The sequence below is a fragment of the Telopea speciosissima genome, chromosome 4 (assembly GCF_018873765.1).
Source record: "Telopea speciosissima isolate NSW1024214 ecotype Mountain lineage chromosome 4, Tspe_v1, whole genome shotgun sequence".
NCBI lineage: Eukaryota > Viridiplantae > Streptophyta > Magnoliopsida > Proteales > Proteaceae > Telopea > Telopea speciosissima.
This window is the reverse complement of record NC_057919.1, coordinates 60,140,950-60,167,718: the sequence shown is the minus strand read 5'-3', so window position 1 is coordinate 60,167,718 and position 26,769 is coordinate 60,140,950. Positions and strand designations below refer to the sequence as shown.

Here is a 26,769-nt window from a genome sequence, read left to right as displayed (position 1 = left end):
CATTTGTGTCTCTCACTAATAACTCTGATTCTTGGATATGTTCTGTCTAAAAAAGTGTTAACTTTTCTACTCGGATTGCAACCAAATTTCCTACTTCTCCGTTGAGATAGTCTTTTCATCCTAGGTTCGCTAGTTGGTGGCGCTTTCTCTGGAAGTTACCCATTCATCCTAAATTTAAACATTTCTTTCGGCATGTATTACATGCAGGAATCCCTGTTCAAGCATCTCTCTCGAAATGGATCAAGATCGATTCTCATTGTGTTTTATGTGGATATTGTCCAGAATCCATATGGCATCTCTTCCTTTCATGTGACTGGCCTAAGCATATCTGGATGGCTGGCCCTCTGGGGTTGAGAACGGAATACCTCTCCCATCAATATTTAATTCATTTTTGTAATTATTTGCTAGTTGAAAAACTTCGGGATAAGCTGCTCTCCAAGTGGTTCTTTTCGGTCTTTATTATTACCTGTTACTTTCTTTGGCATATCAGGAACCAGTCAACCAGGTGGTCCATAATTCTATTAAACCTGACCCTGTCGGAGTTATTTCAAACATCCACATATGGTTGATAGACTTAAACATCCCTCCCCCAATCCATACTTCATCTTCTCCTATGCATTATCCTGATAATAGTGACCAACCTATAGATTTATGCTTGAAATCTTTCCCCACACTAAACTATAATCTTTTGATTTGTGTAGGAACAACTCAATCTTCCATGAAGTGATCAGGGTGGATATGTTCTATTTTGTTAGAAGGACAAATTTTACTAACAACCTCTGGTTTTTTGGGTACTAATGACTTTTTGGAGACAAAAATTTTTTGTCTTGTAAAGGGTCTTCAATATGCATCTTGGCTAGGTTACAACATCAAGGAAATCTATTACTCGAACATGGAAATCCCTCCTTTGCTTCAAGACCCAACTTTAGTGGTACGGCCATGGAGATTAATTTCTCTTTTGTTTGAAGCAGCCAATGGAACCAGAGGCATTCCAATCAATTGTCCTCAGAACATATACATTTCTAGTTTTGCAAACTTTATGACTAAATATGTAGCAGTCCACAAAGAACAAGTTGTTCTTCATCACAATATTGTACAGACTCTCCTATCTTTTCGGTAATATATTTTCTTTTATTTTCTCATAAAAAAAAAACATGTTGGAAAACTACTAAGTATTATTCAAGTAACCAAAACCCAAGAGAAAGCCATATCATGAAATCTTAAATGGGAAACACAACTATTCGATCATATTTTTGAATATTGTTCTAGATCTTATGGGAAAATAATCCTCTGTGGCAGTGCTAGGTGGAGTTGTCGACACGTGGCAGATCGGACATCCAACGGTCTGAGCTCAACATGTTGAGCTCAGACCGTTGGATGTCCGAGCTGCTAGGTGTCGACATCTCCACCTAGCACTGTTGCAATGCACGACTTTAGGAATTGGAGAGGATTAAAATCCGATCTTATGAGCCCTTTGTGTGCTTTGGAAAATTTGTGAAATATGTATCTATTATACTCTTGAGTCCCACATCGGTTGTCTTGGTGCCTTGACGTGTGCTTATAACACTTTGGGCTCTACCTCTTCTCAAGCCAACTTTTGGGTTGGGCTCTCTTTAAGCCTTGCAACACATTCTCTAGACTGGACAGTGTATTTTGTCTTCTTCAATATAATCATACTTTTGACTCCTCATCTGATCCACTAGTTTCTCCTTTTGTGTGTGTCATGATCTTGCAATTGGATGTCTTTTTGTCCTTTTGTGTTGTGATCTTGCAATTAGATGTCTTTTGGGAATATTCAAGACATAGATGGCCTTTTGGGGCTATATTTAGGACATATATGACTTTACAATACTGAAGATGCATTTCTAATTTGGAATAAGCATGTATTAAACTTACCTTGTACTCTATAAATGATCCGTTTGAATTTGCAAACAACATTATCACGATTGAGGATGAACACAGTGTATCTATTGTATATTTTATTGTCATGTAACTTTTTGGTATATTTTATTAAATATTATCATAGATGAACTATTTAAACAAATTTTTTCTCTCGCTTTCTTGACCTTGCAGGTCCCATGTGGATGATACTATTTTTTCATGCCACCTATGATGTGGTGTCGGCGATTCTTTCACACCAGAGGTGTGGAGAACCCTCTCCCAAAGAAATATAATCAATTAAGAGAGAAAATCTATTCTCAAAAATTGATCAATCAAATAGATTTCTTATTTTTAAAATCTTTCAGATTAATGTAACCAAAACAACTTCAGTTTCTTGACCACAAATTTATTTGTTGATTATTTCATGAAACCAATTTGAAATTGAAATAGAAATCATACCAAATCAGCCCCATAGTCATTTATTTCAATTTCTTTATTCTATCTCTTAAATGAGTACATGATTAATTTGATGTGCAAAACAGTAATTTCAAGTTAAAAATAAAACATCTCTTTTTCTTCTCCTAATGGTCACATCACCATCATTTCCCAACAACCACCACCAATACCATCATTACCACCACCGCTATCACCGCCACCACCACCACCATTGCCACCATACCATCATCCCCACCCTAGCCCTAACCCCCATCTTTGCCTCCCCCCCCCAAACCACCACCACCCCCACCCATTCCCCCCCCCCCCAAAAAAAAAAAAAAAAAAACATAGAAAATCTGTTCTTAAAAATTGATTACCAAATAGATTTCTTATTCTTGAAATATTTCGGATTTATGCAACCAAAACAATTTTAATTTCTTGACTAAAAATCATATTAAATCTGGCCTAAGTTTCTCTCTATAAAAATTGGGGAGGGATACTCTGGTCAATGTGGAGACACAAATCAACTGTTGTGAGATTGATGGAAAATATTTTGAGCTTCATCCAAGATAATAATGTGTACAGCTATGGTAAACGTAGTCCCACGTTTTCCATTCAGTGTGGATCAGGGTTTTAGTAATCGGTATTAGTCTCTGCCTATATCTATCCGGATCGGTCAGATTTATCTATGTTTTCTTCAAAAATAGAATTTTTTTTATATTTTTATCCTTGTCCGATCCAGATCTGTCAGGTTTATCGGCCAAGAATTGGTCTCCACCGATACCAAAACGAATCGACCAATCCGATACCGATTCCTCAAACCATGGTGTGGATCCCACTTTCCTTTAACAGAATCTGATAACTCTTTGCTCATCAACCACTTGATCATAGTCTGTAATAGTTCTAGCCTTTTATATTTTATCGAAGTATATAGTATACAGATGAGTTGACCCATTCCTTTTATTAGAAGCCATAGAATAAAAATGATTCAAGCTCAAGCCTACTGATAAGGTTTTGCCAAAATCCAACAATTCTTATATATTTTCTAAGTGCCTAACCAAAAGAATGGGGGTAGGATCCACCTCTAGAAATCCAGATAATACTGAAGTAAAAGGAAAATAATAGAAAAAAATATAGCTACAACATAGTTAAAAAAAAAATAGAAAAGAAATAAAAGAGAAGCATTATCTTCTGATAAAAAACTTATGTTCACTATTAGGATATGGTAAATGTCATTCAGTTTCTCAAATATTGGCATCAAATAATTATTGGAGCTTAATGGTACAACAGGTGCACATATATGAAGAGAAACAGAATTTACAATGCTGCCTTCTTTTTATCTATGTACGGCTTTGCTCTTTGGTAATGCAAGATCACCCATCCCAGCCACCATGGTGAGATCTCTGGCCAAAGAGCATCTAGAACATGCAGGTAGCAGAAAGTAGTCTGCCAAAGAAGGAAATTGCTCAGGCGAGTCTCCCCAGACGTCCGAATCAAGAGGTCAGGATCTGGACACTCAGCTGAATACATGTGCCTCTCCAAATCTTCCAGAGTAATGGAATATGCTTCCTCTGAAGGCTTAGTGTATCCCCTGAAAGAACCACTTATTCCACCATTGACATTTGAATTTACTTGGTCTCGTGCCAACTTTTCCTTACACGATTCTTGAACAGCATGGACAATTTCATTAGTAGAAGTATAGGCTACACAAACTGAGAGCACTACTTTGGTGTTCTTACAAGTTGCCGCCATTGCTTTTTCAGCTGCCATCCTCACAGGCTCGCTTAGGAGCTTCAAATCCCCAAAGAAATTAATTCTAATCCCATGACTATTCACAATGCTTTCTTCCCTAAGCAACTCATCAATTTTTTCCATCATCAAATCCATAATCGACTGAACTTCACTACGGTCCCTCTTGAAGTTGTCTATACTGAAAGCATAGACAGTTACATACTTCACCCCGGCCTTATAACAACATTCAAGAACGCGAATGAGAGAAGAAAATCCAGCCTTGTGACCAGCACCTGGACCAAGTTTTCTACCCTTGGCATACCTTCGGTTCCCATCCATAATGAAGGCAATATGGTTGGGGATGGGACCTACTGAGAGCACCATAAAAAACAGCTTTTGCAAGATATCACAGATCATTGCTACCAGCCTCTGAAACAGTTTTTGCAGGTTGCCTCCATTACCATTCTCCATTTCAAGATCCTACCCATAAATACAAAATTAGCAACATAATTGTTAACTGAAGTTTTTGGGCAATTATATCAAACAGTTCGTGTGCAACCTTTTTGACTCATATTAAACAATATCTGGTTGGCAAGACAATCATAACTTACTGCTAACTTAACTAAATAAAACATTAAATCATCAACAAAAAATTTCAAATGAAACAATGCTGCAAATAAAGAGAAAAAAGAATCCCTCAAAAAAAAAAAAAAAAAAAAAAAAAAAAAGCTTGAAACACTGACAAGAAGATATATGGTTGCCAAGGTGGGAGCCTAGCCATGACAGCAGTTTGGTTAAACCCAAATATTAATACAAATGAACTGTCATGATAAAATGAATCTGCAAACCAAAATATGAAATCGGACTGAAGTCTGGCGTCTTGAGAGTTTTGGGGGGAAGAAATGGTAAGGGTTTTGCCGCTACCACTGTTCTATTAGTGTAGCAACCACTTAATTCAATCTAATTAAAGTAATTTCAGAATCAGGAACCACAAATGCAAATGAAATAATCACCATAAATAAACACAACATTAAAGAAGAAAGAGATTTATCCTTGCTTAAGAAATCATGAATTAACAAAAATAACCAATACATGTTATCTGATTTACTAATACTATCTTTAGGTAGGAACAAGAACTCATAACTACTGAGATCAAATCGAGTAACCAATCCAAAATAACCCTGCCAATCAAAAGCATCACAAACCTAAAAACATACTATATAAACTAATTAAATCTTGATTTATTTTGGGTTAACAGAGACTGCACAAAGAAGAAAGAGATTTATCCTTGCTTAAGAAATCATGAATTAACAAAAATAACCAATACATGTTATCTGATTTACTAATACTATCTGTAGGTAGGAACAAGAACTCATAAATACTGAGATCAAATCGAGTAACCAATCCAAAATAACCCTGCCAATCAAAAGCATCACAAACCTAAAAACATACTATATAAACTGATTAAATCTTCATTTATTTTGGGTTAACAGAGACTGCACATGCGGTGGCAAGAGGGTTACTTTTGCTTGAATTGATAATCCGTGAAAAGGCCTTAGATCTTAATCGCTATAAATTGTGCTACACAAACATGAAAGAAGTCCATATAAAGTATTGACTCAAAATTTCCACCAAGGCATACGCAATCGATAAAATGAGAGAGAAAAAGCCAAACAGAGTCACCATACGTATTGTAGAGGAACCCAAAGAAGAGAGAGAGAGAGACTCACTTGGGTTCGATTCGTTCTTCGGTTCTGAAGCAAGTCAAGAAGCTCGCAACTTGTTAGGGGCTTACCCCACTAGTGGGTATCTCTGCTACTGTGATGTATCCATGGCATATACCAAAAACAAAAAAAAAAAAATTGAAGAATCCATGGACACAAGAAGCTAAGATTGACTTGAATTGCAAAGAACTTACTTATGGGTGAATCTGTAATTTTGAAAAACGGTAAGTCTGGTGATTGACTGAAATGTTGAGTATAGCCGTATAGGCAGGCAGGGAACATGGTCTGTCAGCGCCATGGTTCCACTCGAATCACTTCGGATCCGGCTCCTCTCCAGGGAGCTCAGAGTTCAGGGAGTGCTCAGGGGCATCCAAGAGTTGGATTGTGTGGAACGGATTCGATTCCTCTTCAGGGAGCTAAACGCCCAGGGTGGGGTTGTGCTGCACACATCTCGGTGCATGCCTAGGGATGTGTGTGGCACAGCCCAATGGCTGGATGCTCCCTGTGCATGCTGGGCTCCCTGGAGACGAGCTCAACTCGCGCCGCACACATCTCGGCTCACGCCTAGAGATGTATGCGGCACAGTCCAATGGCTAGATGCCCCCTGGGCATGCTGGGCTCCCTCTAGAGGAGCTCAATCCAATCACTTCAACTCTGTTTGTTTCAACGTAAAATTTTGTCTGTCACTTCAAAAATTTCAGATGTAAAATTTTAAGTATTGAAAAATGTTCAGAAAAAAAATCGGGTTTTTCTATGGTTCAGGTCGATTGAGAGAGAGAGAGATAGATAGGAATTGTGAGGCTATAGGAACTTCTCCTCGTATTAAAGATGCACAAAGATCCCCCCAGATGCCCCTTGGGCATGCTGGGCTCCCTGGAGAGGAGCTCAATTCAATCACTTCAGCTCTTTTTTGTTTCAACGTAAAATTTTGTCGGTCACTCCAAAAATTTCAGATGTAAAATTTTAAGTATTGAAAAATATTCAGAAAAAAAATTGGATTTTTCTATGATTCAGGTCGATTGAGAGAGTCAGAGAGAGAGAGAGAGAGAGAGAGAGGAATTGTGAGGCTATAGGAACTTCTCCTCGTATTAAAGATGCACAAAGATCCCCCCCCCCTCTCTCCTTTTTTTTTGGGTACTAACAACTAGGCAAATAAAAGCACTCAACGTTGTTGGTGGTGGGGGTGGGGGATGCTAAAGCCAAGTGAAAAAGGTTAAAGGCACTCAAACAAAATGTTTGTAATAAAACTAAGGGGAAGGGTTTACCACTTCGCCAGTTTAAGAAGGAATTTACACACTATACCAATGAGGGTCTAGAGAATGATACTATCTATATGGGATCCACAAAAAGAGTGTTGGTGTACTATGTGAAAGGGGTATATTGAAAATTGCACAAAGGTGGCACATGTTTCCTTTTCCCTAAAGTGTCCTTCTAGGTGTCACTATGTCTAGTGAAGCATAACGCTTCATTATGTGTCATTTGCCAATTCATGGTTAATCCATGTGATAGAGGATCCCACATACATCTCAATGGCCAAATTTTAGTATAAAGTAAGCAATGAAAGTTGCATAAACTCTCTCATTCATAGGTTTAGTTACCAAAATGTCATCAAATGGAGATGAATATAACATACAGAATGGCATCTTTTGTAATTTTAGCTACTTCCTCTACTCATTTTAAGCTGAAATTGTACCCATGAGATGCTTGCCTGGTCCTCTATCACATGGATTAACCTATGTGTTGCCATGTAACAAATAGTGAAGTATTATACTTCAATAGAAATAGTCACAGTGAAAAAAACCCTTCTCTAAAACTTTAAGAAAGAAAAAAGAAAAAATCTTATGGGTCATCTGCATCTAAGATTTTTAGCGTCTCAAGTGCAATACCAATGCATAGCCTAGTGGACGACATGTAGCTTATGTGGATCCAACGGTCCAAATTGAAAAGTGATTTTTTCACCTCAAATGAAAAATATTGATTTTTTTCCCTCCTCACAAAGTCTCTATCTCTATCCTCAAATGAAAAATATCTTTTCGGGTGGGCATACATGGGGAATTTTAAGTCTAAAATTAAACATGACATATTGTAATACAACCATATCCTCTCTATCCAATGGTTGAAATAACCACATCATCTGTCTATGCGGCATAACGAAGGCATGCTACTTTAATAAGCTTATCAAAGTGATGTATATAATTTGAAATTGAAAAGAAGAAAAAAAAAAAAAAACCCTAAATGGGAATAAAAGAGAGGAGAGAGAAAAGGGGGAGGGAAGGAAAATGAGAAAAAAGAGAAACGAGGGAGAGTGGAAGACGGACGGAGTGGGAGGTTGCTTTGAAATGCTGTGGAGAGGAAGAGGTAAGAGGAGGTTATGTTATTTCATTTGGAGAGAGGATTTCTAAAACCACCAGTGTGGAGGAATCTAACATGCCATACCAACATACAATGCTGAAAACAATTTCCGACAAGCCATTAACCACCACCCTGGCTTTGGCTACCTTATCTGCCTATTAGCTGATCTCTACCTCCAGTAGGAAGGAGATATGCTATAGCCTCAGAAAGCCAAAAAATGAGTGACAATATCAGCACATACCATGCATCTGATACATTTGTCAAAGGCAAGATAAACTAATTTCGCAAAGAACTACTATCTAATGAATCCAAATAAAACCATGAGAATTATTAAACTACTGGCCAAGAAGTTCCATTGCACATAGAATTCAAATCATGAAAAGTTTAGCCAGCACCACTGTCTGTCAACCCACTAGTTCTCAATCATCATCATCATCATCATTCATCATCGATGTTTTCCTTTTCTTACCGCTACTTCCACCATTCTTGCCATCCACGTTTCTAGGGATTGTGTCTTCCATTACCTTTGGCGACGCAAAACTGAAATCTGAAACAGACACATTGTTGTACTCAGGATGTGCCTCAAGATACTTCCCTATCTCAGTAATTGCTCGCACTCTCTTTCCAGTTGGGGTAACATAATAGGCATCGAACTTAGAAAAATCTTTTCTAAGTACCAAGATTCTCTCAAAACCAGCTGGGGTCTTTGGAATGTTTGGTTTGTCAATGGCCCAAATCTTGCTGCTGTCATACTTGATATCTTCAGGATCCTCACAGGAGACACCATTTTTGTTGTTGCAGACCCACGGTTCCTCTATGAATTTGCTTCTGATGTCTTCAAACTCTTCTTTTGTGGGAACCAACCTCCATTTGAAGCATTCACCACACTGTACAGCAAATTCAGTCGATGATTTCTACATGCACAACACAAAGTTGAGCTGGTAAGAAAACTGTAAAACATCTACTGATGCTAAACAAATACTTGGCTTCAAGATGGTTTGTTTCTCCTATGTTATACTTGCTTCTATGGGTTAGCCTAGCCACTAGAATGAACTTAAACCAACTTATTGTAGTAAGAATCATATGGTGACATGGAACTCATCAGCAAATTTAAACTACAGTAGACAAATGATATGAGCCAAATACAAAATCCAACCACATTAGTGGAAACATGATCCAATGCAGAGGATCATTGAAAGAAAAGTTTGGAAGTCTCTCTGTTCTTATCATTAAATAAACCATTTGCTAACACTTCAATCCTTATCATATATATATATATATATATATATATATATATATATATATATATATATATATATATATATATATATATATATATATATATATATATATATATATATATATAACGCTACAAGGTTGCAAGCAGCGCACGACCCCTGCGCCCAGACACAGGGCCGCGTGAAATGACCGCCACAGCCTCAGATATTTCTGCCTTTATGGGGGGCACGGCGGTCATTTTGCATGTCCTTGTGTGGCCGAAGGGGCCGCGCGCCGCACACGACTAGGTAGCATTCTTTCTTCCTATATATGTATAGGGAGTGTCTGAATGACTTCTACAGGTGTGTTTAGAACTTGGCACCTTCATTTAATTCCCCCTTGTCTTATTCCCAAAAGCATTTAATGCAGTTTTATCAAACACGGGTAAATCTGTCATTTCACAAGGAACTGCATTAAATGTTGTCTTAAATGACTTTCAACTTTTTGGAAACTCCCTTTTTCACTCATGCATTATGTACTGCATTAAATAAATTTTGGGAATGAACCAAGGGTAAAAAGGTAAGGTTACAAATCTATTCACACTTTACCCAAAAAAAATGAGTAAATGACACTTGGGGTACCCAATGTTTGAAAAAAAATATACCTAAGATCCCCAACGTTTGTGACATCATAGTTTTCACGGCGTCTAGGCGACCCAAGGCGGTGGAGAGGGTCAAAAAGCAAGGTGGCACCAACAAGGCCGCCAAGGTGTCTGCCTAGGCGACCAAGGCACATGGACGCCTAGGCGACGCCTTGACAACTGTGTGTGACATTGTATTTGAGATACCTATTTTGATATTCCCAGTTATACCCCAAACATAATTTTACACTGCCGCCGCCACCACCACCACTGCCAGACAGCCCCACCCCACACCATCCTCTTCCCCGCACAACCACTGGCCCCCACCCACCCACCCCTCTGTTCCTCTCCCAACCCCACCCCCCCAAAACCCCCTGCAACCCAGCCCATCCTCCCCTACAAATACAACCTCGCCCCGCCCACTCAGCAACACAACACCCACCCCGCACCCCCACGGCCCAACCCCCTCCTCTAAGATATCAAAAAATAGAAATGGAGAGAAGCTAAGGCTTCAGAAGAAAACGAAGAACCTATTAAATAGAAGAAGTTAAATCTATTACATCTACCTCATTTCTTCTATTCAGACAGAAATGTCAAAACTAAGACGTGCCTCATTCTCCCTCCATGAACTACTAGTATTCAAACGAATGTCTAAAAGAAAAAAGAACATAGCCTGATCAATAACCCAATTCGAAACCAGTCGGACAACAGAACCTACGTCATCTGAGCTGCCCACTCCCAAATCTTGAAGTTCGGCTTATATAATTTATCCGACCTAATAAATAATAATAAACAATAATCGAATCAACATCAAGCCTGTGAATTCACAGGCTTCCTTGGCTGACCCTCCTACTCTCTCATGGCCTCACCTCTAAAATCCTTCTAGAATTCTCACCTGCCTGAGCAACGTCTTCTGAGCGCCTGAAACTCGAGGGGTTATAGTAAGCAATCCCCCAAGAACGCGAGCCCATACCTATACTGAACAGATTGATCAGAATGACCGTATCCCTGGTGACCGACCACGAGAAAGTAATCAAAAGCCAATCATTGACAACCCCAGCAACATTCATTGTCAGTTGCCCCTGCCTCCACCTGCAACCCCGCCCCATCTCCTCTGCCCAACCCTCTCTCTCTCCTGCTGCTCAATCGCTCAACACCTACCACCCGCTGCCCTGTTCCCCCCCCCCCCCCAACCCTCCACCCCCTACCTCCTCTGCACCTTCCATCCCAAACACTGTCGCCTTCACCCTTTTTCGATTTGAACCAAAATACAGTGTCACCCCCTGCTTGTCCTCCCCTGTCTCCCCCACCCCCAGCGAACCTGCCACAGACCTTTCCTCCCCTGCTCGCTTTCCCCATTCATTTCCATCATTTGAGAAGACACCAAGGGTAAAATTGAATAATGAACCTCAAACGAGCATTATTGAAACGTGAAGTACCTCAAACATCATATTTATGGAACGTGAAGTACCCCAAAAGATACAATTCCAGGGGGTGTCAATAAGAAAATCACATATATACCTCAAATAAAATCATAGAGAATGAACACTTAAAGCACGGTTTCCACCATTTCTAAGTTATCTGAAGTACTGATGGAAATTATTCTGAGTTTATAACGATGATATCTAACAGAAAATAAGGCTTGAATCCTTGAACAGTAAAAGTTTTCTGGAAGTGAATGTCCTCATTTGTCAGCAAAATCACAGAAATAAAAGAGTCCTTCTATCAATCAAGTTCACTAACAGTCACTTTTTAATTGCAGATATTAGGAGCAAAAACACTAGAAATGCCATCTAAGTTTACGCATTCATTCTCCATGATGGCACCAATTGGCTACCTAGTCTCTGACTCTCCGTAACCAAGCCAGATTCATCCACACCATAACCAATTTTACCATAATAATATATCGGTCAGTATAAGTCCATCTGTTGCTACCCTCAATCATTTTTTTTTTTTTTTTTGATAGACAATAGAATTCATTAACTAAAGAAACAACTGTACATCATTTTCAGTGATCTCAAAACAAGCAGAGTCTTTTAGGGCTTTGTTAGCAAAGCCATACAAAAAAGGGGGAATGTTCTGGTTAGGCAATCATTTAAACAAAATTTCATTAGAGGTATCTGTGATGTTGATTAGTTTTGGAATCAGATGCCGGGGCCAAGGTGTTGAGGCCGGTTCTGGAAGTAAGTGGTCCACTTCTGTACAGTCATGCCACACTTCTGTACCCTCAATCATTTTGTCATGAATTACTTACAGGCAGACTCTTGGGAGGGGGAAGGGGTAGGGAAAGGGAGGTGATTCTTAAGATTAGCAGTAAAAGTAGGAAATGGGGTTGGACAGAAATTGTTAATCCTTACGGTTTTGAAGCGCTTAGTAAAGACACAAGACAATTATGGGATTTGCATCCACTTCCCCAAGTTGTCAAGTTTTTAGAAGTTAACATGTTTAAAATGGGACCTTGAGGGAAACACCAATGTGATGTGGAACAAGATGATGACTTGCATCACCAAGGAAGTCCTAGGGGAAGCGAAGGGTAGTTGTCAGGACCCTAGGGAGATTTGTTGGTGGGATGATGAGGTCCAAGGAGCCATCAAGACCAAGAAAGACTGTTTTGATCTCCCTGTTTTTTCTATTCTGTTCTTGCAGTAACAGCATCCTGGAAAGACTGTTTTGATCTCCCTGTTTTTTCCCATTTTCTTCTCACATCTAGCTTGTTTGTTCCTCATAATAGAAAGAATCAAACCCCAGAAAATCAGACCCTAGAGTTCCTCCAACCTTGAGAATCAGACCTGCAACCAGGGAGTCCCTGAATCTGTCCGCCAGGCCAAGGGTTGCAAAATATTTAGACTTCAGTTAGCCATCTATTTAGATTGATATCGCTTGCTTCTATTAGAGAGAATGATGCAGGTGCACTCCCATGGATCAACCCCAATCCGTTTGAGAACCCAAACCAAGATGAACTGGGTCCCAACCTTGTTCTGGTTCAGTAGGATATTGAGGATTTATTTTATTTGGGATAGATATGTAATCTTTTAGGGAAACAGTTTTCTGTCCGGGAGAGTGGCCTATGCCAGCACTCCCATGTGTGTATCTCTCTCCTCCTTAAAACAAGGGGACAGAGGTGTCTTTTCACATGGGGAGGAGAGAGATAGACTCATGGGAGTGCTAGCGTAGGCCACACTCCCGGACAGAGATCTTTTTCCCTAGACTTGGGGAAATTTCCAATTTGAGTTTTATTGAGTTTCTATTTTAGTTAGTCTAAGTTTTAGAAAGTAATTAAGAGTCTTTATTTATGTGTTTTATAAATAGATGTATAACCACCGATTGAAGGAGATTGAAAAGATGAATTGAAAACCGAGTTTGCTTGTGCCTGTGTGGTGTGTGTGCACTCTTCGTATTCAATGTTTGCCCCCCTTACAAACTTATATAAAAGGCTCATAAATGGACTCCTACACTAAAAAGGAAAGGCTTAAACCAATCCTTAACCTATTAGGTAACTTAAACTGACTAGGGAAACTAAAATACTTAAAGAAATAGACTCAAAACATGACTTATAGAGTCCTAATCCAACCCAACTTACATCACATGACCACTTAACCAAGTCACTTGATCACTTAAGTGATCACATGACCACTAATTACATAAAAATAAAGACTAAGGAATTAAAACAGCTAATCCCGTATGCAATCTAATTACCCATATTTTAGGCCCATAAAAGTGGCCTATTACATAGAAAACCCATGGGATCAAAGGCCCAACATGCATATAACCCAACCCTAGACTTATTCCTAATAAAATAAGCCCATTTCGGTGATGAATCTGCATCACTACCTTTCTCCCATATTCTCTTTTGTCCTTATTTTGCTTTTAATTCCTAGTTTACCCCTTCACTAATACGTTGCATCCCATTCACTTCACTTCCATTTAAATTAAGATACTGCATCCTATTATAAACTTCTCTTCTTTACAATTCTGCCATTGGTTATATAAACTTCTACATAATTACAGATTTGCCATCACACATTACTATTGGGCTATTGCATATTTTAGTAGGCCCACAAGCGATCCGATTTGGATCTTTTGAACCCCAGATTTGCATTATTTGGTAACAGAGCCGAAATCCTCGATGACGACCGACCCTGAATTTAGCGAAGGAATTTTGGGATGGATTATTCGTTATCAAATCGGATTTTCGGGATCTTCGATTAGGTTTTCAATCGGATTTTTGAAAGCTTACAGACAAACATTGTTGTGACAAAGTGTGCAGCGTACTAGAAAGCCTTAGAGGATGAGTCAGTGGTGATAAAAAAGGTGGACAACAAGAGTGGCGATCAAGTGGAAGTGCACGGTTCGATCAAAGCTGCAATTGAAGAATTAATCGACGGTTCAATTTTTTGTTCTGAAGCCCCACAATCAGATTCCCATCGAAGAGATGTCGTTTTCTAATGGCTATCAAAAGATCATGACGGTTGATTGTGAGATGCGCTGGATCATCGCCCCATCAAAGTTGTTGATTGTGGATGTAGTGTTAGAGTTTATGCTGTTAGGAGTATTTTTGTCACTGGCTTGTTAGAATTCATGTTAAGTTGTAATTTATCTTTTGTTCTTTTTATCTTTTACCTCCCCGAGGAGGCATATGCAATTTCATGAAGTTGTTAATGAAGAAAATAGGTGAGTGGAGTCTATTCTCCTAACTCACGATTTCCCTCAACTCTTCTTCTTCTTTCTCTCTTCTTCTTCCTCCTTCTCTTCTCCTCCCTCTTTCCCTAGTTGTTAATTCTTGTTCCCTTGGTTGAATCGATCCATACCTAGTTTCTCACTTGGTATCAGAGCTGGTCTGAGAGTCGACCAAGCTCATTTGTTCTCCATACCTCCTTTTGGAACCCTAGAAAAGTAGAGGGTTCCAATAGAGGCAATACGATGTAAGATATTATACATAGAAGATTCAATGGGGTTATATCTTCCAAACTAAGCCCTAATGGAGAAGTTTTTTGGTACTGTCAAAGTGGATTGAAGCCCTAGCAGGCCTGCCAAAGTTACCGCCAGCTCCTGTCTTGTTCGCTTTGTTTCTCTCTCATCTCATCACCATTTGGAGAGAGACCAGGACAGTTAGAATTGCCCAGGGGTCCTCTTTCAAACCCCTAAGGACTCAGTTGGTAATATGGAAGGGTTGAAGAGTATAACTCATTCCTTTACAGTCTCACAAGTACCGCCAGCTTTTGGTTTGCTTCCCTGTTTCAGCTTTGCAGCCTTATAATGTGTTGAATAATTGTTGTTATTTGAAATATTATTAGTTGTTATAGAATGAAGCTAAGGTGTAGAAGGTGTCTTTGACTTGGCTATCTTCAAGAAACTGATGTTCATTTGCTTGTTGATGGTGTATTTGCTTGATGATTTGTTCTTTGGGTAGAGTATACTCCCCATTTGCTCGAGATATCACTTTGGTTTGTTTGTTGAATGTACTCACATCATGACTAGATCTGGGTCTGAGGTTAGCAGACCTGTGGAAGCTTCAGCTAGCAGTTTGGGTGGTACATACCCCAGTATGACTCTATTTGATAACCCCAATGCCCAAATATCTCTTGTGAAGTTGGACAATACCAACTATTTGGATTGGGCTAACTCTGTGAAGTTGTATTTGCGAAGCAGAGAGAAACTGGGCTACATTACTAGTTCCATTAAGGCCCCTGCGACGACTGATCCAACATATTTGAAATGGGAGACTGAAATCTCCACTGTCATGACTTGGCTGATTTTCTCCATGAAACCTGAGATAGGTAGGAGATTTATGAGAAAGGAGACTGCAAAAGAGATTTGGGGCAATGTCTCTAAGACATTTAACCGAGTGGGTGACTCGGCAAAGGTCTACCAAATTCTTCAAAGAGTCATCACTATGAAGCAAGATGACCGAAGCATTTCTGAATATTACAACACTGTCATTGGTCTCTGGGAAGAGTATGACCACTATAGGGACCTCCAGTTGTCCAACCCTGAAGATGAGGCAAAGGTGTATAGGACACTTGAGAAGGAATGTGTCCTTATATTACTTGGTGGGCTTAACCCAAAATTTGGGCCAATCCGATTGCAAATTTTGGGGCGGTCACCTCTTCCATCCTTCATCAGTGTGTAGCGACTTGCAGAGTGAGGAGACTAGGGCATAGTTGTCACGGCGTCACGGCGATCCAAGTCGGTGGAGGGGTGTCACGTCGATATATCGACATGGCGAGCATGTCGACCATGTTTTATTTTTTATTTTCTCTATTTTTAATGTGTTAATAGATGTATACTCAAGCCATGTTTTATTTTTTCTCTATTGTTTCTCATGTTTTAAGAAGAAAATTCAGAAATCGAAGAAGAAATCGAAGAGGGAAAGAAGAAATAGAAAGAAATCGAAGAGGGAAAGAAGACAAGAAGAAGAAATCGAAGAGGGAAAGAAGACAGGAAGAAGAAATCGAACAAGAAATCGAAAGAAATTGAAGAGGGAAAGAAGAAATCGAAGAGGGAAGAAGAAATCGAAGACAGGAAGAAGAAATCGAAGAGGGAAAGAGAGTCAGGAAGAAGAAATCAAAGAGGGTCGCCATGGCGTAGGTCGCCATGGCGTAGGTCGCCATGCAGCCCTCTCCAGCGCCAGGACGCCATGACAACTATGGACTAGGGAGTATCCATGAACACTGCACCATCCCTGGAGAGATCTGCTCTTGCATCTAGTTCTCACAGAGATTGGCATGGAAGGGGGAGAGGCCAAGGGCCATCCCGTGGAGATAACAGAGAAAGGTTTAAATGAGATCATTGCGGGAAACTGGGGCACACCAAAGATAAATGTTGGGTACTTCATGGCCAACCCCTTGGCATACGTGGTGGATCCCCTGGCATGCGTGGTGGTAGGAGAGGGGGAGCTCGAGCTCATACTGTGACAGCTGAGACTGAGTCACCTGGACTACAGGCAGATCCTGACTCCCTGACTAGGGAGGATATTGCAATACTACGCAAGATGATGTCTCGACTAGGCCACTCTTCTACTGTTATTGCATAGTCAGATTCTTCAGCCTCAGCCTTGCAAGCCTCTATATTTGCATCCTCCACTGCTCCCTCTTGGGTCATTGACTCTGTTGCCACAGATCACATGAGTGGAATGTCTCAGTGTTATGATTCTTATACTATTTGCTCAAGTAGGGATAAGGTTAGAGTTGTCGATGGTTCCCTTTCCTCTATTTCTGGTAAGGGTAATGTTCGAGTCACTTCTATCTCTGTTGATTATGTTCTTCATGTGCCTAATTTTGCCACCAACCTATTATTTGCAAGTCATCTAACCAAATCCTTAAATTTTTGTGTCACCTTCTTTCCTTCCTATTGTCTTTTTCAGGATTTGGTGACGAAGAAGATTATTGGCAGAGGACATGAGGAGAAAGGACTCTACCTTCTTGAGCCTCGGACACCTGTTTTGCCTACTGCTCAGTCCTATGTTTGTGGCCGGAGTGACAATAGTACTATGAATTATGTGATGCTTTGGCATCAACGTATAGGCCATCCATCTTTTGTTGTCATGAGAAAACAATTACCCCATTTGTACACTTCTTTTTCTTCTTCTTATGTTTTTCAGTGTGAACCATGTACTTTTGCTTAACATTGTCGTTCATCTTATCCTTATCATGGTAATAGATCCACTGTTCCTTTCATTATTGTACATTCTGATGTTTGGGGACTTGCTCCCACTACCTCTTTGTCTAGATATCGTTATTTTGTTTCTTTTGTTGATAACTATTCCCGATCCACTTGGAATTTTTTGGTGAAACAAAAGAGTGATGTTTATAATGCTTGCAAAAATTTATATAAGTTGATTTGTACTCGATTTGATACGCACATTCAAATAGTTCGTTCTGATAAGGGGGGAGAGTACATGTATGGGGAGCTGCAACAGTATTTTATTGATAAATGGCACCATTCATCAAGTTGCTTATGTAGACACCCCCCAACAGAATGAGGTGGTGGAGAGGAAAAATCGCCATTTGTTGGAGGTCACTAGGAGTCTCCTCTTTAGCATGCATGTCCCTAAGACCTTTTGGTCTAATGCCCTTCTTCTGTTGCCTTCCTATTCAATCGGATGCCAACTCAACTCCTTGGCTCCAAATCCCCTCTGGAAATCCTTTCACCTCAAGCTCCTACATTTTCTCTACCTCCTAAAGTGTTTGGATGTGTCTGCTATGTCCATGTCAATAAATCAGCTCAAACAAAGCTTGACCCCAAAGCACTCAAATGTCTTTTCCTTGGCTATTGCTCCTCTACTAAAGGGTATAAATGCTACCACCCTTCCTCCCGAAGGTGACCTCTCCAACGATGTCACCTTCTTTGAGTCTATTCCTTTCTTCTCTCCTCGTCAGCATCCTCTTCAAGGAGAGACTAATGGGAATGAACAGGCTGCTGATGTCATTCCCTTTCTTTCCCCTTTACCTATCTCCCCATTCTTGTTTGATATTGGGAAACACAAGGAAGTGGATGTTGTTGACATTGATACTCAAGCAGGTGTTGATGCTAGCAATGAAAAAGAGTTAGTTGTGTACAAAAGAGGTGAATGCTTGAAGGGAAAGGGAAAGAAGACCTGCCAAGAGCCCTCTTTGGATCAACATCCTAAACTCCATTTTCCTTAATCAGGTAACACTTTTTCTCCTCCCTCTGAGTTAGATCTTCCCATTGCTACTCGAAAGGGGAGGAGAGCTTGTACTAATCCCATAGCCAAGTTTGTTTCCTATTATGCTATTTCTCCTACAGGTATTGGCTTTTCTACTGCTCTTGCTTCTTCTTCCATTCCTAAAAATGTCACTGATGCAGTGAGGCTATTTTTTACCCAAAGTGGAAGGAGGCCATGTCTAAGGAAATGATGGCTCTTGAGAAGAGTGGTACTTGGACACTTGTAGATCTTCCCAAAGGGAAAGTTCCAGTTGGATGTTGGTGGGTCTATACAATTAAGTATTGATCAGATGGTACTGTGGAAAGATATAAGGCTCAATTGGTAGCCAAAGGGTACAATCAGGTGTACGGCATTGAGTACCAAGCATAGTTATCAAGGCGTCGCCATAGCGTCCAGACTCCTTGGTCACCTTGGATGCCTTGGGCCATGGCGGGCGCCTTGCCGCCATGGCGGTATCACCTTGTTTTTTTACCCTCTAAAACGCCATGGTCGCCTTCCCGCCTTGATAACTATGGTACCAAGAGACATTTGCTCTTGTGGCCAAGCACAACTCAATCAGAGTTCTCCTATCAATGGCAGCCAATAGACACTAGTCGTTGTATCAGTTAGATGTAAAGAATGCCTTTCTCCATGGTGACCTAGAAGAAGAAGTGTATATGCAGCCTCCACCTGGTTTTAAATTTTCCTCAGCTGAAGGAAAGGTGTGCCTCTTGAAAAAAGCACTTTATGGTCTCAAGCAGTCTTCTAAGGCTTGGTTTGAGTGGTTTAGGCAGGCCATTTTATGGAATGGGTATTCCCAGAGTCAGGCTGATCAGACCTTATTTATCCAGAGAGGTAATGGTATTGTTACAGCCCTTATTGTTTATGTTGATGACATTGTAGTAATTGGGAATGACCAAGCCAAGATAAGTAGATTGAAGTCATACTTGGCCCAACAGTTTGAGATTAAAGATCTTGGACTCTTGAAGTACTTCTTGGGAATTGAAGTGTCTAGATCAAAGAAAGGAATCAATATTTGCCAAAGAAAGTTTGTGCTAGACTTGTTGAAAGAAACAAGAATGTCGAGTTGAAACCAGCAAACTCTCTAATTGATCAAAATCACAAACTTAGCGAAGATTGTGGTCCTCCTCTTACAGATGCAGGAAAATATCAGAGATTGGTTGGAAAACTAATCTACCTCTCTTTGACTCAGCAGACATTACTTATGCAGTTGGAGTGGTGAGCCAATTAATGCATGCTCCCAAGAGTAGGCACTTGGATGTTGTTTATCACATCATTAGGTACTTGAAATCTTCTCCAGGGAAAGGCAGGCATCATCATTTGAGGATAGAGGGCCACACTGATGTCGATTGCATTGGTCCTGTTTCTAACAGACGATCTACATCTGGTTATTGTACCATTGTGGGTGGTAATCTAGTTACATGGAGGAGTAAGAAACAACCAGTTGTAGCTAGATCCAACGCAGAGGCAGAATTTAGAGCCATGGCTCATGGAGCGTGTGAACTCATATGGCTGAGGCGATAGATTCAAGAGTTGGGTTTTGACTTTGAGCGACCTATGCGGCTCTATTGTGATAACAAGGTTATAAGTATTGCTCATAATCCCGTGCAACATGACCGAATAAAACACATTGAGGTTGATAGGCACTTCATCAAAGAAAAATTGGATTTTGGTTACATTTGTACCCTTTTTGTGAAGACAGGTGATCAAGTGGCAGATATCTTCAACAAAGGTCTCATTCCTAACCAGTTCAATACCCTCTTGTACAAGCTGGGAATGCATGACATTTATACTCCAGCTTGAGGGGGAGTGTTAGAGTTTATGCTGTTAAGGGTATTTTTATCACTGGCTTATTAGAAGTCATGTTAAGTTGTAATTTTATCTTTTGTTCTTTTTATCTTTTAACTACCCAAGGAGGCATATGTAATTTCATGAAGTTGTTAATGAAAAAAATAGGTGGGTGGAGTCTATTCTCCTAACTCACGATTTCTCTCAACTCGTCTTGTTTTTTCTCTCTTTTTCTTCTTTTTTCTCTCTTTTCCTTCCTCTTCTTCTTTCCCTAGTTGTTAATCCTTGTTCCTTTGGTAGAATCGATCCATACCTAGTTTCTAACTTGCTAATCGAGTGGTGCTGATCCTTTCATTTTATAAAACTCGAGGTCGAGTTTTTCTCAACATTGGGGAAGTTGATGCAGGAGCAATTTCTTGGACCAGGCTAAACCCGTTGGGGGACCCATATGAAGATGAATCGGGTTAATGTATGACTGAAATCCCAGTCCCAAAAGCCCACAAAAATCCAAATAAAGAATAGAACCAGAATTAGAAACCTAGGGTTTATGATCAAACCAGCCAAGTGATGGTAACCACGCTTGGATCGAGTGTAGAGAACAGTAGGGAAAAACTTGTCTCCAAAGTAGATTAAATTCTGATGATCTGATGTAGAGATATCAAGGATTTACCAAAATAGAAGGTTTGAAGAAACCTCCCAAAACAAGCTGTTCTGGGCTTCCAGCAGCAGCCGAATGTCAGGCTTGGTAAATGAAGCCTGGTCTGCAACTTTGGGTCAATTCTGATGGTTAGAACTGGAGATGGAAGGGTGAGAATGAAAATAGAAAGTATGGAATTCAGGGAAGATTCAGGCAGCGGAATGGGAAGGCAGTGAGGATCAAGTGGAGATAATGGGAGGGGGAAACTGAGTTTCAAATCCCAGCAAGGTAGGTGGTGATTTAAACGTGATATGGAAATAGAAGGTTCGGTTAGAAAAGTTCCAGAGGTAAATAGCAGCTTCACTCGATGGTCTTCTCAGCAACACAATCACACTGAGGTAGCAGATGACTCCAGCCTTGAGAGGGGATCTCCAGCAATGGCAGCAGCAGCACTTGAATGACCCTCTGGGCAGAGGGATGACCAAACAACAGTCCTGGTTCGATTGGTGGCAGCAATAGCAGTCTTGGGATCAATGGAGGATGGATTCTGATCTTTAAGTTGAGTTCTTAATGAGTTGTTGTAAACACAAACAGAAGCAGTAATGGAGTTTGAGCAGGGGTAGGAGAAAAGAGGAGATAGAAGAAGGAGGTAGGGGGAGTGGCAATCTCAGCTGTTGCAGCAAAGGAGGAACTCCCAAACTTGATGGCTAAATTGGCCAGAAGATTCTTTTCTCTAAAATTCTATATTTTCATTAAGAAGTGATGCCTTTTAATAGCTTAGGCAAGCTTACAATAGAATAGAAACTTCCCAAAAATAAAACTAATCTAAAATAGAAACTACTAAATCCTAACTAGAGAGAAATTAACTGAATTAAAACTACTTGGCTTTATAATTCAGCCACAAATTAGAAACTAATAAATATAGAAACTACTTAAGTGCACCAAACCAAATCTAGCTGACTAGTCAAAGGAGGATCCTAGCAAAATCGTGGAGCATCTTTGACTGGTCAAGGGGGACCCTTAACACAATCGTGGGGTAAGATAGACCCCTGTCTAGCTGGCTCGAGTTGGCCCTGCTGAGCTGGCTCGAGTTGGCCCTGCTGAGCTGGCTCGAGCTGGCCCATCTCTGACCCAAAAAGGGGCCTGGTCTTTTGTCTCTTCCTCTGGCCAGAATCTATATCACGGGTCCAAGTGGATTTTAGGTTCAGTAGGATATTTAGGAATTATTTTATTCGGGAGATACATGTAATCTTTTAATTTGGGTAGCAATTAGGGATTTACCAATTTGAGTTTTATCGAGCTTCTGTTTTAGTTAGTCTACGTTTTAGGAAGTAATTAGGAAGTAGATTTTAATTCTATTTCTGTTTTAGACTTCAATTAGGAAACTTAATTTCCTTTTTATATAAATGTGCTTGTAACCCAATTCGTTGGGCAGATTTGAATAAATGAATGTTTGAGCTGTTTTGCTACCAGATTGGTACGAACAATGGTTGTGTGACCATCTCCCCCCCCCCCCCCGCACATCCTGTGTGATCTCTCCCTCTCTCTCTTCTTCTTTTCCTCCTCTCCCTGTCCCTGCAATTTCTGTTATCTCATTTTTTCCCTATTCTGTTCTTGCGGTAACAGCAACCTGGAAAGACTGTTTTGATCTCCCTGTTCTTTCCCTTTTCCTTCTCAGATCTAGCTTGTTTGTTCCTCATAATAGAGAGAATCAAACCCCAGAAAATCAGACCCTAGAGTTCCTCCAACCTTGAGAATCAGACCTGCAACCAGGGAGTCCCTGAATCTGTCCACCAGGCCAAGGGTTGCAGAATATTTAGACTTCAGTTAGCCATCTGTTGAGATTGATATCGTTTGCTTCTATTAGAGAAAGAGGTTGCGATTCTTCACCCCCAGTTTCAGGTTGATTGCGTTCCTCATGAAGAAGATCTTGAGTCTGCAACTAGCCCTCCTTTCTGCTGGGTTCTGGTTGAGTTTGGAGGTTGAAGATAATCCCTCCATCACAATTTCTTCTTCCTTCCTTATTTTAATCCCTTAGTTTACCTTTATACCCCTACCTTTCTCCCATATTCTCCTTTGTCCATATTTTTCTTTTAATTCCTAGTTTACCCTTTCACTAATATGTTGTATCCCATTCACTTGACTTTCATTTAACTTACGATACTGCCATCCTATTATACACTTCTCTTTATTTACAATTCTGCAATTGGTTATATAAACTTCCACATAATTACAGATTTGCCATCAAACCTTACTATTGGGCTATTGCATGTTTGAGTGGGCTCACAAGCGATCCAATTTGGGTCTTCTAAACCCCGGGTCTGCATTACTTCATTAGGACATACCGGATTAAATCTCTAGGAACTCGGTCATGGGCTTTTTCCAGGTCAATAAAGGCCATTTGGACTACAGAGATCCTTCTTGCTATCTCTATACCTTTCCATAAGCCTCCTCAATAAGTAGATAGCTTATGTCGTGGATCTTCCTGACATAAAGCCAAATTGGTTCACTGACATATAGGTCTCTCTTCTCAAACGGGTTTCAATAACCTTCTCCCAAAGTTTCATAGTGTAGCTCATTAGCTTTATGCTCCTATAATTATTGTAGCTGTAGATATCATCTTTATTTTGTACATCGGGTAAACAAATTGGTTAACCAATATACCCCACAACCTCCTAGGGTTTTCCACACTTCAATCGAGATCTCATTTGGGCCTGGTGTTTTGCCAGCTTTCATCTTTCTTAAGGCTTCTTTAACTTCCGCCACACTAACCTTTCATACGTACCTATGCTGTGTGGTGTCTTGATGCATAATGTACTCATCCGGGTCATTTCTACTCAACTTATCTGCATTTAATAGGTCACAAATATAGTCATCCCATCTCTTCACAATGTCCTCATCCCTTACCAACACTCTTCCATCATCACCCTTAATACACCTCACCTGATCGAAATCAATACTCTTCCTTTCTCACATCTTTGCTATCTTATAGATAGCTTTTTCGCCATCTTTGGTGCTTAGGTTGAAATAGAGATCCTCATATTTCTTCACCCTAACCATCCCCACAAGCTTCCTAGCTTTGTTTCTTGCATCATTATACCTCTTTTTCTCCTTTGTTTCTTTAGTTATTTGTCATGTCTTAAAGCAATCTTTCTTGGTCTTAAAGGTTGCTTGGACCTCATTGTTCCACCACCAAGTCTCCTTAGAAGCTTGACGACTACCCTTCGTTTCCCCTAGCACCTCTTTGGCAACCCTCTTAATACAAGTCATCACCTTGATCCACATCGCATTGGTATCCCCCTCAAAGTCCCACTTTCCTTATTTGGCCACATTATTAGTAAATGTCCTTAGGGACTCACCTTTTAACCTCCACCACCATATCTTAGGATACCTAGGTTCCCTCCTCTTACGTTTTTGTGTACTAAGGCACATATCCAGGACCACTAGTCTATGTTGGGTGGTTAGGCTTTCCCCAAGGATAACCTTACAGTCCTTACTCTTTTTTTTTTTTTTGGTAGAGAACCTTAAAGTCCTAACACACACATTAAGTCTTCCCTTCTTGTTAAGAAGAAATCTATTTGGCTAGTATGATTCCCACTTTTATAGGTAATTAGGTGCTCCTCTCTTTTTTCAAAGGAAGTGTTAACAATAAAAAAATCATAAGCTACAGCAAAGCCTAGGATTGAGTTCCCCTCCTCATTCCTCTCCCCAACCCCATAACCGTCATGGACACTTTCATATCCTCTACGATCACTCCCAACATGTCTGTTCAGGTCACCTCCAATAATAATTGATTCATCTTGGTCAAAACTCTACACTAATTCGTCCATGTGTTCCCAAAATTGGCGCTTACTACTTGCATCTAATCCTACTTGGGGTGCATAAGCGCAAACAATATTGACAACCTTTTTCTCCAATACCAATTTGGTAGATATAATCCTATCTCCCAATCTTTTGACCTCCACTACATCATTCTTTAGATCTTTGTCATAATTATGCCCACTCCGCTTCTATTACTAAGATCTCCCAAATACCAAAGTTTGAAGTCGTCCAAATCTATTGACACCTTAGAGGTGTCAATAAGAAAATCACATATATACCTTGATACTACAAAATAAAATACTTCTTTTTTTTTTTTATTACTTCCAAGTTATGAGGCCAAAAGAATAAAATTTAATACTACATAAAGGAAAACAAAAATAGAAACAAGTTAAAATATATACCTCAAATAAAATCATAGAGAACGAACAAATAAAGCAAGGTTTGTACCATTTCCAAGTTATCTGAGGTACTGTTAGAAATCATTCAGAGTTTATATCGATGATATCTAACAGAAAAAGGGCTTGAATCCTTCAACAGTAAAAGTTTTATGGAAGTGAATGTCCTCATTTTTCAGCAAAATTACAGAAATAAAAGGGTCCTTCTATCAATCAAGTTCACTAACAGTCACTTTTTAATTGCTGATATTAGTAGCAAAAACACTAGAAATGCCATCTAAGTTTATCCATTCATTCTCCATAATGGCATCAGTCGGCTACCTAGTCTCCATAACCAAGACAGATACATCCACACCATAACCAATTTTACCATAATCATTTATCCGTCAGTATAGTCCAACTGTTGCTACCCTTAATCATTTTGTCATGAATTACTTACATGCAGACTCTTGGGAGGGGGAAGGGGAAGGGAAAGGGAGGCGGTTCTTAAGATTAGCAGAAAAAGTAGGAGGTGGGTTTGGATAGAGATTGTTAATCATTATGGTTTTGGAGCGCTTAGTAGTGTCACAAGACAATAATGAGATTTGTATCTACTTACTCAAATTGTCAAGTTTTTACAAGTTAAGTTGTTTAAACAGAAATATGTTTAAATCAGCCCAATGATTTATCCCTAGAAAAGAAATGGGGAAGGAATAAGGATATGCATGTAGAACTCCTAAGTTTCTTCATACGCAGTTCTGATTTTAAACATGCTCTCAAGAATTGAAATTTGGGGAATATCAAGATCAGGTTCATACGTTGAAAATGGATTGAAGGCCTAAATTTGGGGAATTTCATGATTTCTTTTATGCCATAAATTTAACAAATTTGTGTAAGGAATACTAAGGACGAGAAGACATTGTAAGGGAAGCATACCTCCTGGGTTTTAGGAGTTTCTTGAGCTCCTCCTCCACCTCCTGGCTTCATCCTGACCATAAAACTCCACCGCAGCTTCTGCTCCTGAGAGAAACAATGCTCTCCTCAGTCATCCCTCGCCTTAAAAGTTACAACCAAACAGAGCAAACCCCTCAGGCTCTGCGTGTCGCTTTCTTCATCTGACGGTTTTTCTATTTCTATTTCAGCATTCAATGATCCATCCGGGGCTTACTTCTGGGACGGAACAGCCTATTCGATTTTGGTTCATCGAGACCTGGGCCTTCCAGTAAATCTTATTGAGTCTTGTAAATGGGCCTATACTTCGCTGTACATGGATTCAACATGGACCTGGATTTTTGTTGGCCCAGTTGGTGCCTTCAATCCAGCCCTAATTTTTGCTTACGCATTAATTTTTGAAAATTATCAGCGCCACCCCTTGAGGTTTGCCAATATTTTAAGGCACCCACACAAAGTCTAGAACTTATTAATGGTTCCCTGATTCAGAGAAAAAAAATTACACACATACCCCCTATCGTTAGTCAAGA

General features: G+C 40.0%; 2 protein-coding genes across 4 annotated transcripts; both read right to left on the bottom strand.

The window, feature by feature from the left end:
- Positions 1-3,478: 3,478 nt before the first annotated feature.
- Positions 3,479-5,880, bottom strand: LOC122657484 (dehydrodolichyl diphosphate synthase CPT3-like). 3 transcript variants are annotated; one of them, XM_043852196.1, is made up of 2 exons: positions 5,778-5,880; positions 3,479-4,527 (listed from the first exon to the last, which is right to left on the bottom strand). In XM_043852196.1, the coding sequence occupies exon 2, from the start codon at positions 4,516-4,518 to the stop codon at positions 3,634-3,636; it is 885 nt and encodes a 294-aa protein (XP_043708131.1). In that variant the 5' UTR covers positions 4,519-4,527; positions 5,778-5,880; the 3' UTR covers positions 3,479-3,633. The 3 variants fall into 3 exon arrangements, with proteins under 3 accessions (XP_043708131.1, XP_043708132.1, XP_043708133.1); XM_043852197.1 differs by lacking the exon at positions 5,778-5,880 and adding an exon at positions 5,571-5,644; XM_043852198.1 differs by lacking the exon at positions 5,778-5,880 and adding an exon at positions 5,509-5,628.
- Positions 5,881-8,353: 2,473 nt separating this feature from the next.
- On the bottom strand, positions 8,354-26,338 carry LOC122657856 (methyl-CpG-binding domain-containing protein 4-like). Its single transcript, XM_043852650.1, has 2 exons — positions 26,225-26,338; positions 8,354-9,037 (listed from the first exon to the last, which is right to left on the bottom strand). Exons 1-2 carry the CDS (start codon positions 26,282-26,284, stop codon positions 8,543-8,545), a joined length of 555 nt encoding a protein of 184 aa, XP_043708585.1. The 5' UTR covers positions 26,285-26,338; the 3' UTR covers positions 8,354-8,542.
- Between the last annotated feature and the right edge of the window lie 431 nt (positions 26,339-26,769).